The sequence below is a fragment of the Electrophorus electricus genome, chromosome 13, assembly GCF_013358815.1.
Source record: "Electrophorus electricus isolate fEleEle1 chromosome 13, fEleEle1.pri, whole genome shotgun sequence".
Lineage (NCBI taxonomy): Eukaryota > Metazoa > Chordata > Actinopteri > Gymnotiformes > Gymnotidae > Electrophorus > Electrophorus electricus.
In genome coordinates this window covers 5,511,913-5,524,796 of record NC_049547.1, presented here as the reverse complement: position 1 = coordinate 5,524,796, position 12,884 = coordinate 5,511,913, and the positions used below count along the sequence as shown (strand labels likewise).

The window sequence follows — 12,884 nt, the reverse complement described above, 5'->3', positions numbered from 1 at the left end:
ATTGTTATTATTATTATTATTATTATTATTATTATTATTATTATTATTATTATTGTGACCTTTTTATATTGTTGTCAGTCCTGTAAGAAGGCCAACATTCTTGAATATTCGTTATTACTGGACAACCTCAGAGTAAATGTTTAGTAGATGTAAATGTGCTTAAATTGGGCTATTACTACAGACGATATGATGTGGATAATTCCGACTCGTGACAATTCCGAAACATCTCTGAAGAACGCACGGACACAAGGAATTGTGGGACTGGCGGGTATGTTTCCATCATGGCGGCTTCGATTTCGGGTTACACTTTTAGTTCTGTGTGTTATCACAGTGCAAATAGCAATTCCGACCATGTAAGTACACTGTACATTTGCTTTAATATTTGGACGCATATTCGTGTGCTAAAATTCTGTACAGTTTGTACGATATGATCGTCTTGAGTTGATTTTCTGATGTCATCTTCCTGGTGTGTCAGGTAGGTTAGCTTGCGAGCTAATTAGCCTACTGCATGTATATGATATGCGGTGACAGCAAGCTAGCCGACCAGTGAGCAGTCATTCCAGCTTGTTGGCAGGCAAAGTACTGGATCTTATTAGAACAATTTTTCACATTTCATATTTATTGGCATGATATGTAGGCGTTCTGTAATTGTTTGTAGATATCCATATGTCTTTTCTAATAAACATGCTAAAGCAACCCTTTAGCTGTTTGGCTTGCTAACTTGTTTATTCAACACAAATAGCTGTTAGCTCGTTAGCAGTCTACATAGTTTTCTTGCTAACTAGTTAGCTTGCTAGGTAACTCCTGAATGCCGAATATACCAGAATGACATTTCGAAATCAAATGTTCTGAATGTACTTTTGTCCAGCCATAATGAAATTTATTATCAGCCCTTTTCTGTTCTCCCGGGTAAGTCATGACCGATTGACAAGCATAGCAAGTACTAGCTATTTAAATACACAAGGAAGTAGGCTCTGTACTAGCAAGCTAGTTAAATACGTTTGAGAGCTAACTAACTAGCTGGCTAAGATATATTGTAAAATCCGGTGCAGGTCGTCCAACTTTAGAGGGTGACTAATGTGACCTTATCATTGCGTTCAGCTGATTCGCTTTCTCAATTATATTAATTTTTCCTCCTAAATGTATTTTTACCTCTGTTCAGCGACAGTTGGGCTACAGGATGATTAGTTTTATATTCTGTAACTACCTCTAACTGTTAAGATAGACAGGCCTATGTCGCTGCTGCACTAATAGTAGACCACTTAAAAACAACTTGATCTTCACTCAGACGTATTCACGTTGCTCCGCAGAAACATGGATATTGCAAATACAGTGCCAAGTTGTCTTCCAGGAAGGCTGGAAGGTATATTCATTAAAAATGTAGTCATGCAAGATTTTATATACTGGAATCCAGTTATACACAACTGTAACGTTTAGTTTCAGTGGAGAATTATTGTACCGTATAATGTGGGTTACTGCACCATATAATGTGGGTTTTTACTCTATAAATAATTCCAAATAGCAGTTTGACTTTTGCTTTCTTTATGATGCATTCTTACTATCATGATACTTTGTTAATAGGAAAACAGGGTCATTAGTGACTAGCACTTGTCATAGCCAAGAATAAACAATTTATTTTTGGTCTCGTGACACACTCAAAACATTGACATGGTTCACTTGCTTTGGAACAAAAGGTCACTGGCAAAAGTCATTCACAAGCAGATTTATGACTAGTGTTTGGCTGCTTTCACATTATTTAAAGAAAAGAGCAAACATTTTAGTCAGCTGTTTAGTGTCTTTTAGACACTTAGTCTAAATTGCTCTGTAAACACCATACACTTCTTGGGAGACTGGTACTAGTGGTCAACTGGTATGGGGTTTTCATTAGCTGATGCCGATATTTCGATAGTGTCTATTTACACAATACCAAGATCATCATGTTGTTTTAATCTGATAAAATAGAATTATTTACGTTTACAGCATTTAGCAGACGCTCTTATCCAGAGCAACTTACAAAAGTGCTTTGTCATTTACTCAATAATAAATTAACAATAATAACAAATTAAAATAATAACAAATTAGACCCAAAATTATTAACTTAAATTAACATTTATTTAATAGGCTACTATTATTGTCAGCATTGCCTCTGTTTAAGTAGGTCTGCACTTTGCAGTGCAGATTTTACAAAAGCAACTAAATAAATGTCCTCAATGTTTATGAATGGAAAAAAATGTTTTGGTGCACTTAACCTGATTATCAGAAGATAGCAATGTCTCCTTGTTTTTAAGAATGAAGGTTTGTAAACTTGCAAATGTTCGTGCACAACAGTAATACTCAGATACATCTTTAATGTATTATTTACTTGAATACAGGATACAAATAAAATGCATTATCTGTTGGCTTAAGTAGATTTGCACACTACATATTTAAAATATAATTCTACAAGTAATCAATTTGTTTTAAATTTGTATAGAAGTCTTTTATTTTAAAAAAAAAGACAGCTGATGCTGATTATGTGCAAAAGGAATTTAACTAGCCTGATTAATTGGCCAACAAGTAGGCCTAACTGATACTCTGCATAACTGACTGCGTTATTGTTCATATGTTTGCTTGAAGGACCACGTACCTCATCAAAACATGCTGATTGGTCTTAAAAATATCCAGAGTAATGGCTCTCTGTAAGCAAAGTGCCAGAATTAATCTATAAAGAAAAACCTTAATAGAAACTTCTCAATATTCAGGAATCGTTTTTTTCTTTTGCTATACAAATTGTGACTATCTTTGTGCATTTGACTCTTACAGGAGGGATTCCTGTTGGGAGAAGTGAGACAAGAGGAGACTTTAAGTATAAGTGACTCTCAGATTAGTAGCTCAGAATTCCTCCATGTAGTAGGTAAGACAACAGCCCTCTTACCTTTTACTAACTGGGAAAAACTTAACTACATCCAGATATCCAGCATGGCAAGTAATCACTATGAAAAGCCACAGTGTGTCAGAGTGGCAGCCTCAGCACTGCATTTTCTGTAACACTAATGAAAGGTGTGGCCTGTATTTAAAGGTTTTTAAGGAGTTGTTGCTATTTACATAGTTGAAACCTGTAACTTATTAGCTCATGGTTTAAAAATATAGAAAAATGAGCCTGGCAGATATGATTTAATAATTATTTTTTTGTTCTGTGTCCTTTTGCAGAGGTCCATAATCATGAACCGTGTCCACAACTGTTTAGGTAAGAAAATATTAGCAGGCCACTGTTAAAGACCTTCTTAGCGGCCATGTTCCTATTAAACCAATATGAAAAATAGAATTTTAATGTGCAGTTTTATTTTTATATTATATTACATAATATATTTTAGTCCTTGCCATATTTTGTCATAGTTAAACATTTTTGCTGTTTAATTATTTATTTATTTTTATATTCCACTCTGAGCATGATGATTATGATATTACTGCATCATCCTCCACCTTGCTTTTCTTCTGATATTTATTCATCTTAGTTTATTATAATTTCAGTGTTAATTCCTGTTGCCATAATAGTCAGCATTATGTACAGTTAGCAGGTCTAACCTAACTGAAATGCTTACACACTTTTGCACTTGCTGAGGTCCATGATCTTATGTTAAGGTTTAACTAAGGTTTAAACAAGGTTTAAAGGGGACTAGAGATTAGGGGATTAGGCACATCACATATGATTTTGACGCTCTTGACGCATTTAGCCGAATCCATGACAACAGACAGCAATGTGTATGATTCATCTTTGTGTGGCTCCTAAAGCCCCGAGTACATTGCAAGATCTTTGTAGTTGTACTAGGTGCCAGCAGTTATCTTTTTGTATGTTTCAGCTTTTATGACTACGCAGGTAAAGTCAATGAAGAAAATCTCAGCAGAATTCTCAAAGACCGAAGAAAAGTAAGATGTGCTGCACCCAGTGTTACTCAAGTGTATGAAAGTGTATGGTGAAATAAAAAAAGCATAATAATAAATTGTGAACAGGCGCAGACTATCTGAAGCTAATCAGTTCTGTCATTGATAACAATATAAATGACCATTTATCAAATGTAAATCTGTTGTACTCGGGTCCTTTAGACTGTCACTAGCCGATAAGTGCAAACTGCAGCTGTTTGACTGTCTTCCAGCAGATTTTTTTTATATATTCTATTTTTGTTTATAGGTTGATTAAGTTTGTTTTTGTTTGTTTTTGAACTAAAGTAACTTCTGTGTCTCAATAACCTATTTCCAGTTACTTCTAATTAGTCTTTTTCTTGTTTTATAGAATGTAATTGTAATTGCCTGATGTAACATCTTGAGTTGGGTTTTTTTTTGGCATCTCTTTTGTTTTTGTTTGTTTTTGTTATTCTGTCTACTTCCTGAGTGATTGTTTGTTTTGCCCAGCAGAATGTTATTGGCTGGTATCGGTTCCGTAGGAACACACAACAGCAGATGTCGTTTAGGGAGCAGGTGATACATAAGCAGCTTACCCACATTCTGGGCATCCCAGATCTCGTCTTCCTTCTCTTTAGTTTCATCTCAACAGCGAATAGCTCAACACACGCACTGGAGTACGTTCTCTTCAGACCCAACAGGAGGTAGGCCATACTTATACAGCCAGTTTTTCAGACCCAAATCCGTATGTAGCTCACCTTGTCGAGCATGGTGCTAGTAACACCAAGGTCATGGGTTCAATACCTAGGGCATACAAGTGTCTGTAATCTATGTTTGAGTAACCTGCCAAAAAACTTTAAAGTTCTGCAGCTTTCAGTTGTCATGTATTACAATTACTAGACACCAACTGGATATTGGCAACCACTACAAGAATGCATCTCTGAATCTGTTTATACTTGCTCATTTCATGACACTAGTATGTGGATTGCATCCTGACAAGATTTTAATCACATTAGGTAGTCAAAGCATGTCCAGTTAGTGAAATCTGATCTCTCTGTGATCAGATTTCATAATATACAATGCATAATACAATGTGCATAATATACAATTTGGCTCACAACCAACTGTATGTGTTTTTCTTGTTTAATGTTTTTTCTGCGATGCAAAGATGGTTGCTGCTTTGAAAATTGAAATTATGCATGGATTCTTGCATTCTTTAAACTGGAAAGCACCTAACTGATTAGGCAAATTAATACAGTAGTCACCCTGGTCGCAGGTAAATCCGCAGATCGATTTGAGCAAGAGAATGGTGGTCAGACTGGAGGTAGCGTATTGTGCTTGGGATCGGCTCACAGTCATGGATCATGTGCATTTTGATGTACAGTATCAGGCACGGTTTTGGTTGTTAAATTTGGCTTGGAGTGGCAGATGCATTTACACTGCTATAACATCTGAGAAAAGTGCATCTAATACCACCCCAGATGTGGTAGGAGCTAATCTGTTCTGAAAGCATCTTGAGTGAATTTACACTGTTTATTTTGATGTGTGTAATGTCTATCGAAATATGATCCTGATCAAGACACATGAAATGATCATGTGTAACCAGGGTCTTAATGAAAACCATTTGTGCTTGTGTTTTTTTGGGGGGGTTTTTGTTTGTTTTTTTTACATTTGTGTTCTGTATTGTAGCAGGTATAATCAAAGGATATCTCTAAGTATCCCAAACCTTGGCAACACCAGTCAACAGGAGTATAAAGTCTCCTCTGTCCCCAACACCTCAAAGAACTATGCCAGTGTTATTAAAGAACATGGGTGAGCTTTATTTTATATGCCCAATACTGTTAATATGCCAAATTTTCTGTAACTAAATTTGGCATTTTCTCCTATGAACATAATGTCAATTCAGCATTAGTAGCCTATGCTTACTAGGTTTTACAGTGGTCTTTAGTTCAAGATGAGAAATCCTGTCTTTGATGGTGAACATGATTTGAATTTGTAGGGCAGAGTTTTTTGACAAGGATGGAGTAATGAAAGACATTCGAGCCATTTTCCAGGTGTACAGTGCCCTTCAGGAGAAGGTGCAGGTGAGTCACATGCTCTATACACATTCACAGATGGACTGAACATTACTGCAGAACCCTCCATTATGGCACTGTAGTAATATCCTAGTCTTTTGGTGAAAACTTTCTGTGGCTCAAATAGCGTTTTTCATTGTGTTGGTATATTTCTATTATAAAACAATTCTGTGATGAACTTTGCACTTGTCTTAAAGTGGCCAAATGTCAAAGGTTTCATTGTCCTTCAGCTCCACATCAGATTTAGCTTTGTGCTCCTTTTCTTGGGGTAACATTTAGAAATGATGCAGACAGTATGCCTGGACACCTTAGCTGTAACTCATTGGACTGTCGTTTATGATGACCGATATCCATGACTTCTAGCAAAGATATTTTTGTTGACTCTTATATGTCTTTTTTTGCCCTGCTAGGTATAGGCTGTTGGACTATGTGAGTACCCTGATATGGTATGCTTCTTTCTCTTTCCCCAGGCTGTGTGTGTTGAGGTGGATCAAAGTGAAAGAGTGAAGGAGAAAATCCAGGAGGAAGTAAAAATGCTCAAAGAGGAAATTGCTCTCAGGAAACGCAGCACTGCCACAGATGAGAGGCGTACGTGTTGTCTTTCAGTTCATGTTTTTTGTCCTTTGATATGTAGATTAGCTTCAAAAATGTTTTACTGTTACTTACACAGCTAGAGAGACCATTTGCCCTTCTCATACTCTCTCTCTATCACTCTTTGTAAGTTTATTCCTTTGCATTCTCCTTTAGGACACCAGGAGCTGATGAATGCGGATGTGCACTTGCAACAGGGTGACTCAGCACTTTTGGATTCTTCCCCCCCTTCACTAAGTCGTGTGGTCCTCCAAAGCCCCCCACTGGAGCCCAGTCTGGACTGGCCTGCAAACCCAGCAGCCACGCCCCTCTATGCTGCTACCCTGCCCCCGGACCCACCCAGTGCCATCCTGCTGCCACGGCCCCAGGCCGTGGGCTCGCCCGGCCACCCCTCCCCTGGCCTAGGCCTGGGCGATGGTGATGGCTCCAGCTCGGACTCCCTGATGAGGCAGGCCACTGGGCAGGAGGCCCAGGTGGATGATGACGAGGACAGTAGCGAATACGAGAATCTAGTGAGCGAGCAGCTGCAGCCCCCTCTGCTAAATGAAAACGTTCCTTTAGGACGGCCGGCCACACTCTGGCCAGATGGAGATGCTCACAGCTCCAGTGGCCCGTCATGATCTGGCAGATCGGCAGGGGAGCAAGTGTTGCATAGACAGAGCTAGGCATTGTCCACTGGTAAAGGAGAGATGAGGATGGAGAGGAAAGATTGGCAGGGGACTGCTGGAGCTTGCTGATCAACACGGTTAACACCTGCCATTTTGAATGACTGATCTGAGCTCTCTCCCTCTTCATTTCTCTCTCACATCTCCTTTTCTCTCCAAGAAGAGAGGTACACCCCCACTTACTGATTACTTATTGACAATGCTACCAACTTAGATCATCCAATATTACACCATTTACCTCTTGCACTATTTTTGCCTTCTTTTCATCTCCATTAACATAGAAAACGCAAAGGGATTGACGTCTTCTGCGGCCTTCAAGCTCATCTCTGTATGAGGTGGTGTTTTTTTTGTTTGTTTTTTTTTTTTTTGCCTATTTAACACAAATTTGACTGACAAATGTCAGTATTGTTAAATGCTTTAGTCTGCACACCTATCTGCAATCCCAAACTGAACTTTACTTTTCAGTACCAATTGTTTTTTATTTGGTTACACGATTGCCTGTTTATGGAAACCAACAAAAGGATTGTTTGTCATTTACATGTGTTACTTCTTTGATTAGGGGGTGCTTGTTATTTTTACAAATGCAAATCATTAATAATGTCACTTAGCTTGATTTAAAAAGAACATGAAAGTTGCTCTTCATAAATGAACAGGTGATGTGTATGCTCATCTTCTGCACTTTTCCTTGTGCTTTCAAAGAACCTTCTCAGTTTTTCAGATGGGTAAATGGCTCTCTTCCTGGCTCCTCTACTCAAGTTTGTTGTCTTAAATTGAAGGGGAAACCACTGAGGCTTCATAAACCTTTCAATCTCAGGATTCTTTTACAATGGCTCACTTGATTCCATCTCCCAGTCCTTGCCCTCATGGCAATAGGCAACTGTATTTGCAGACACAATGCAGAAGCAGTGAAATTATATGGTTCATTGTTCTGTTGTGAAATGAAGCTTTAAAGGTGACATTGAAAGGTTAGTAATATGCCATCATAACATTTTTTTTAATGTCTAAAATGACCCAGATTTACTTCCTTAACTCACCTTACTTATAGAAAATGGAACAAATGCCACATCAAGCTGTTTTTCTTCATTTGTGAAGGTGAAAACCAAGACAAATATCATGGTTTTGTCTCTTTGGCTTTGTTTTTTGCTTGCTTTTTTGGTTAAATTCCTCAGTGCTATACTTTTTTTGAAATGTTTATTTGCTTTGCCCTACTAGTTCTGACAAGAGCAATCAATGTTTTCAAGGAGCATTCCACAAAAAATCACTAATTCAGTGTGCTTCTTTACTTTAAAGTCATCTAGAAGGAATTTTAGCAAGTATCCCCTAGGCCCTTGTTAAGCAGCTAACAAGCTGTGCTTGAATACCTGGGGAATGTTAGATAAATTCCATATCTAGGAACTTCATATAAGACTACATATAAAGAATGGATTTTATGTGGATTGTGCCTTTTAACATTTGTAATTGCAGCAGTTTAGTTCTTTACCGTCTGTTGTTAATGGCCAGATGCCAAATTCCCTTCTCTTTTAATCTTAAAGAAATTAGGACGTAACATTTTAATGTCAGGTAGAAGTGGAGTAAGACTCACCTTCTATCCCTGAGTTTGTCCTTCCAGTTTTAAGCAAAACTAAGCACATGACTGGCTTGCTGCTGTGGTATGTACTTATTCAAAGCATAAGAACACAGGTGCTTTTTATTGGTCTCATGTATACTCTCGCATTGACTGTGAGCTTTACACATGCAGCCCTGGTTGTGGTACGCGCTTTAGTTAAGAAGGTAAAAAACAGTAACAATTACTCAAGAAGCCGTTGTGATGTTGATAGTTTTATTTAAATCACAACAGTGACAGAGAGTTGCAACACTGTACTGTTATTGTTGTTGTTATTATTATTATTATTATTGTTATTATTATTATTATTATTATTATTAGCAATATTGTTTGTAATTGCTTGGCAAATGAAGGCCAGAAACAATATTCAAGGTCTTATGGTCAGAGCTGTGAGGAACGTACCAGAAAAATAAAAGAACTGTTAACAGATGGTAAAGTGCTTTAGATATCACCTACTTTTCATGGAGCACATTCAGAGCAGAACTGTAGAAAACATAATCTAATTAATGTACTTTGGAAAGCAGGTAGTCCATTTAAACTCAAACAACCCATTGTTTTAGGATTCTCTTTCCTATAATTATCAGACATGGAGAAGTAAACACCATGTGATGGTGAAAGTTTACATGACCTGCCTTACTCAGAGTATTGCCATATTCTGGGTAACATCTGAACATCAACATGCATGAAAATATAGGCAGTATTTTGTGCGACATTATTTACGATTACATATTTTTATTTTAATATAATCAGTTACATAAAATTAAATTGCTTTCCAATTCAGCTTCCACTTTTACTTTTGCATGCCTCATTATTGTTTTAATTTGTTTGGTGGGGGGCGGTTATAGGGTGATTTTAGTATGATTTTCAGAACCATTACATCCAAGGCTAGGATTAAAGCAACCTTCAGGTGTAATGATAAAATACATATTTGTATTTTTGTGAACTATATAGCCATATGTGAAAATGTTAGGATGCTTGTAAAGTCCTTTACATCATCTTTATAGATTACATTACATATTACATATTGAAGACTATGAAATACATTTCAAAATGGCAAGTAATATAGTTTGCAACAAGTACCTCAACAATGAAAACCTTAATTTAGATTATCTTTTTATGGTCCAATGTAAGCCACTATCATTTGAATTATTGCAAACATTTGTACCATCTTTATGTCCATGACGACACTGAATTCGGACTGAACTGATGTTCCATGTTGGCCTACCTCTCATTCCATCAGTGACTCTGAGGCCAAGTTTGACCTGGATCGTGGGCCTGGAGCCAGACTTTTGCCGGTGGCCAATGGAGCATCAGCGGGTGAGGCATAATATGGGTCATCTGATATGGATGGTAATGATATGGGTGGTCACCTGATATTTGGTAATTTGTTTGAAAAAGTAAAACATTTGTTGCACGTTTTAAAACTGAGCTTGGGTATTACTACAAGCCAGTGTTGGATCAGATACAAGTAGATGATTGTAAACTTGAGAATACATTTGCTAGTTTAACTTTGCTCTGTGATTATTTTCAGAACCACAAAATCTAAAAATTTTGAAAAGTTCAGTTTTGGGAAGATTACACATTTTCATTTCAGTAGGCTTTTAATTACATAAATACAGGAGTTAAAGGGCTTTGGGGCGTATTAGGCGTAATATAGCGTATTGGTACAAAGACCTTTCTAAGGATAAAGTAGCAGTTCTCTTTAGTGAGCTTGTGTTGATGTAATAAATGACCATCAATGACATTATGCAATCTCCCCTTGTCCACCTGTCCAAAGCTGCTTCCATTTCCTTTTTGAGTCAAATAAGAAGGCTGTTGATTTCAAAGAGAATTGGTTGTAACAATGCCCTTATATGTGTATGGTTTAAAACTGTTTAATAGTTATTAATTACATCATAAACACCTTTAAAATCATTAACAAGGAGCTATAACTCATACATAAAAGGCAACAGTGTCCTGTTTCTTGCCAGATAGTAACTTCACATGTATCTACACTCTTAAACATAGATCTTGTAGTTTAATGGTCAGTCTTTACCATCAGTCAGCATTAAACCACACTACAATGCCATGTTCATCAAAAATTTGGAATACATATGAAATTACTAAATTCACATTTTACAGATCAATAGGTCAGTAATACTCTTTATGTTGTAACTTATTAATCGTTTTGAGGCTTTTATTGTGTAATTGAGATAAACTGATTTAAACGATTCCTAAACCAATTAAAGAGCTAGCCTTATTGTAAAGTGGTACTCAGTGGGGGTCTGACAATACTCAGCAGTTAAAATAAATCTTTGTTAAATCTTTATCTTATCTTTAAGATTAACTAAATTAATCTTAACTAAGTTAATCTTAGTTTGAAATCTTAGTTATAAATTAAAAATCTGAATTCCTGTAAGATGTTCCATATATTTAATCAAAGTACAGTTCTAGGTGCTCATGGGTGGTACGAGTTTTGTAGTTTGATGCAAAATTTTGTCAGTCTTGCAGTATAGTGGCATTGCCCAGTATATTTGGAGGGTACTACCTTTCTGATCTTTTGTTATTCATTTCTAGAGGCACTTACCTCGTTTCTGCTTTGGTTAGATGAAGCCTCGTCAATAAAATGAGTCAGTCATTATGCAAAGGAAAGGGTGTGCTTGATGCTATCAGAATGCAGTTCAAACTGATATGTTGTTGCAGAAGCACTCTGAAGAGGAGTTAGTGCCTGAGGTTATAAGAATATTTGGTGGTGGTCAGATCAGTGAAACATTTTGCTGTAGGTGTGTTTCACTTGGTCAAAGGAGGCATTCGAGGCAGATTTTTGCAGTTGTCTCAGTCATGGTAGTAATGATCATGGACATTAATGACAGTGAAGGCTAGAACGCAATAGTTAAAGGATATATGAATTCTATAATAGAATAGGATAACAATGTATAATCATTCCATGGGTATGTTTGAAATTAGAATTGAAAGTGGAGGTGCAATGCCAACCCGAAAATCCAGATATCAGAATGAGTCAAAAAGAAATTACCGCAGCCATCAAAAGTATGCAGCAAAAGTTGAAAGACATTCTTGCTCTAAATAAAGTCACAAATATCAGTTAAAACAGTTTGGCACAAACAGTTGTGGAGATAGCACATGTAATCCTGGTTGAGACTAGCAGTCTTGTCGGGACTAAAGGTGAGCACAAAGTCAGGTTGTTATGAAAACTGACTAAAATGCACTAACAATATTCCCTGCACCAGACTTATCAAACGTATACCATAGTGACTGAGTAACCTGATACCGGTTATCACAGAACTGCAGTGACATACGATGATGCATCAGTGCAACTTACTTATGTGAAATTAGGGAACTCAAAGTACAAAATGAATATGAAAAAAACATCCTGCTGCTGTTTGAACAAACTTCCCATTTCTTCATATGGAAGGGCTAATTCCAAGGTAGTGGCAGTGTTTGTCTCACAAATACTGCTACTTTGATGCTTGCACAAAAAGAGTATTTTGAGGGGATGTAATACTTGTGCAATCTGCAAAATAACATGATGACAATAGTAATGGACTGTAACATAGGTAGGTACATTTGAACTTGAACTGCCTATGTAGTTGGCATACTGTCCAGATGATGGCATACTTCACTAACTGATCCTTAAGGCTAGCTGTCAGTTTTAGGATATCAGATGCATTCAGACACAGCGCATTTGCCGATTAAATTTGTTTAAATAAACCATGCATTTTGACATGCAGAGAATAAAATTGTACCCTTTACTAGCACAGTTTAGCTCTTGAGTAATAATTTCCAACTCAAGAAAGTAAGGATGTTGCATGTTGGTTACAAATGATGTATTAGCCAAGAGATGAGACCAACTTAATCTGTCAAAATCATTTATTTACTATAATACATAGTGGATGATGTTAAAATTTTATTCAGTTTGTACATCAGTTTTGCATGAGGCAGGTCATATGAACAAATGTTGCTCTTTCTAACTCCAAAAGTGGGATCCTAGCAGCTGTGTGCTTTCCCAACACCAGCCCTTTCTTCTGTTATATTTCACTGAGATATAAATTTTATCTTACAAAGCTTTTGAGA

The 12,884-nt window shown here is 36.9% G+C and overlaps 1 protein-coding gene across 2 annotated transcripts; it reads left to right on the top strand.

The window, feature by feature from the left end:
• The first annotated feature begins 267 nt into the window (after positions 1 to 267).
• Positions 268 to 10,520, top strand: abraxas2 (abraxas 2, BRISC complex subunit). Of its 2 annotated transcripts, none has more exons than XM_027008895.2 (9): positions 268 to 353; positions 2,803 to 2,893; positions 3,190 to 3,226; positions 3,840 to 3,906; positions 4,393 to 4,583; positions 5,569 to 5,691; positions 5,879 to 5,963; positions 6,425 to 6,542; positions 6,702 to 10,520. In XM_027008895.2, the coding sequence occupies exons 1-9, from the start codon at positions 282 to 284 to the stop codon at positions 7,163 to 7,165; spliced, it is 1,248 nt and encodes a 415-aa protein (XP_026864696.1). In that variant the 5' UTR covers positions 268 to 281; the 3' UTR covers positions 7,166 to 10,520. The 2 variants fall into 2 exon arrangements, with proteins under 2 accessions (XP_026864696.1, XP_026864695.1); XM_027008894.2 differs by having other exon boundaries at positions 4,390 to 4,583.
• The last annotated feature ends 2,364 nt before the right edge of the window (positions 10,521 to 12,884 follow it).

What these genes read in the sequence shown, in the direction of transcription:
- abraxas2 (XM_027008894.2), top strand. Translation starts at nt 282, where the DNA reads ATGGCGGCTTCGATTTCGGGTTACACTTTTAGTTCTGTGTGTTATCAC. An exon ending in AGTGTTATTAAAGAACATGG is followed by an intron (nt 5,692 to 5,878) that starts GTGAGCTTTATT and finishes TTGAATTTGTAG; the next exon opens with GGCAGAGTTTTTTGACAAGG. An exon ending in CACTGCCACAGATGAGAGGC is followed by an intron (nt 6,543 to 6,701) that starts GTACGTGTTGTC and finishes ATTCTCCTTTAG; the next exon opens with GACACCAGGAGCTGATGAAT.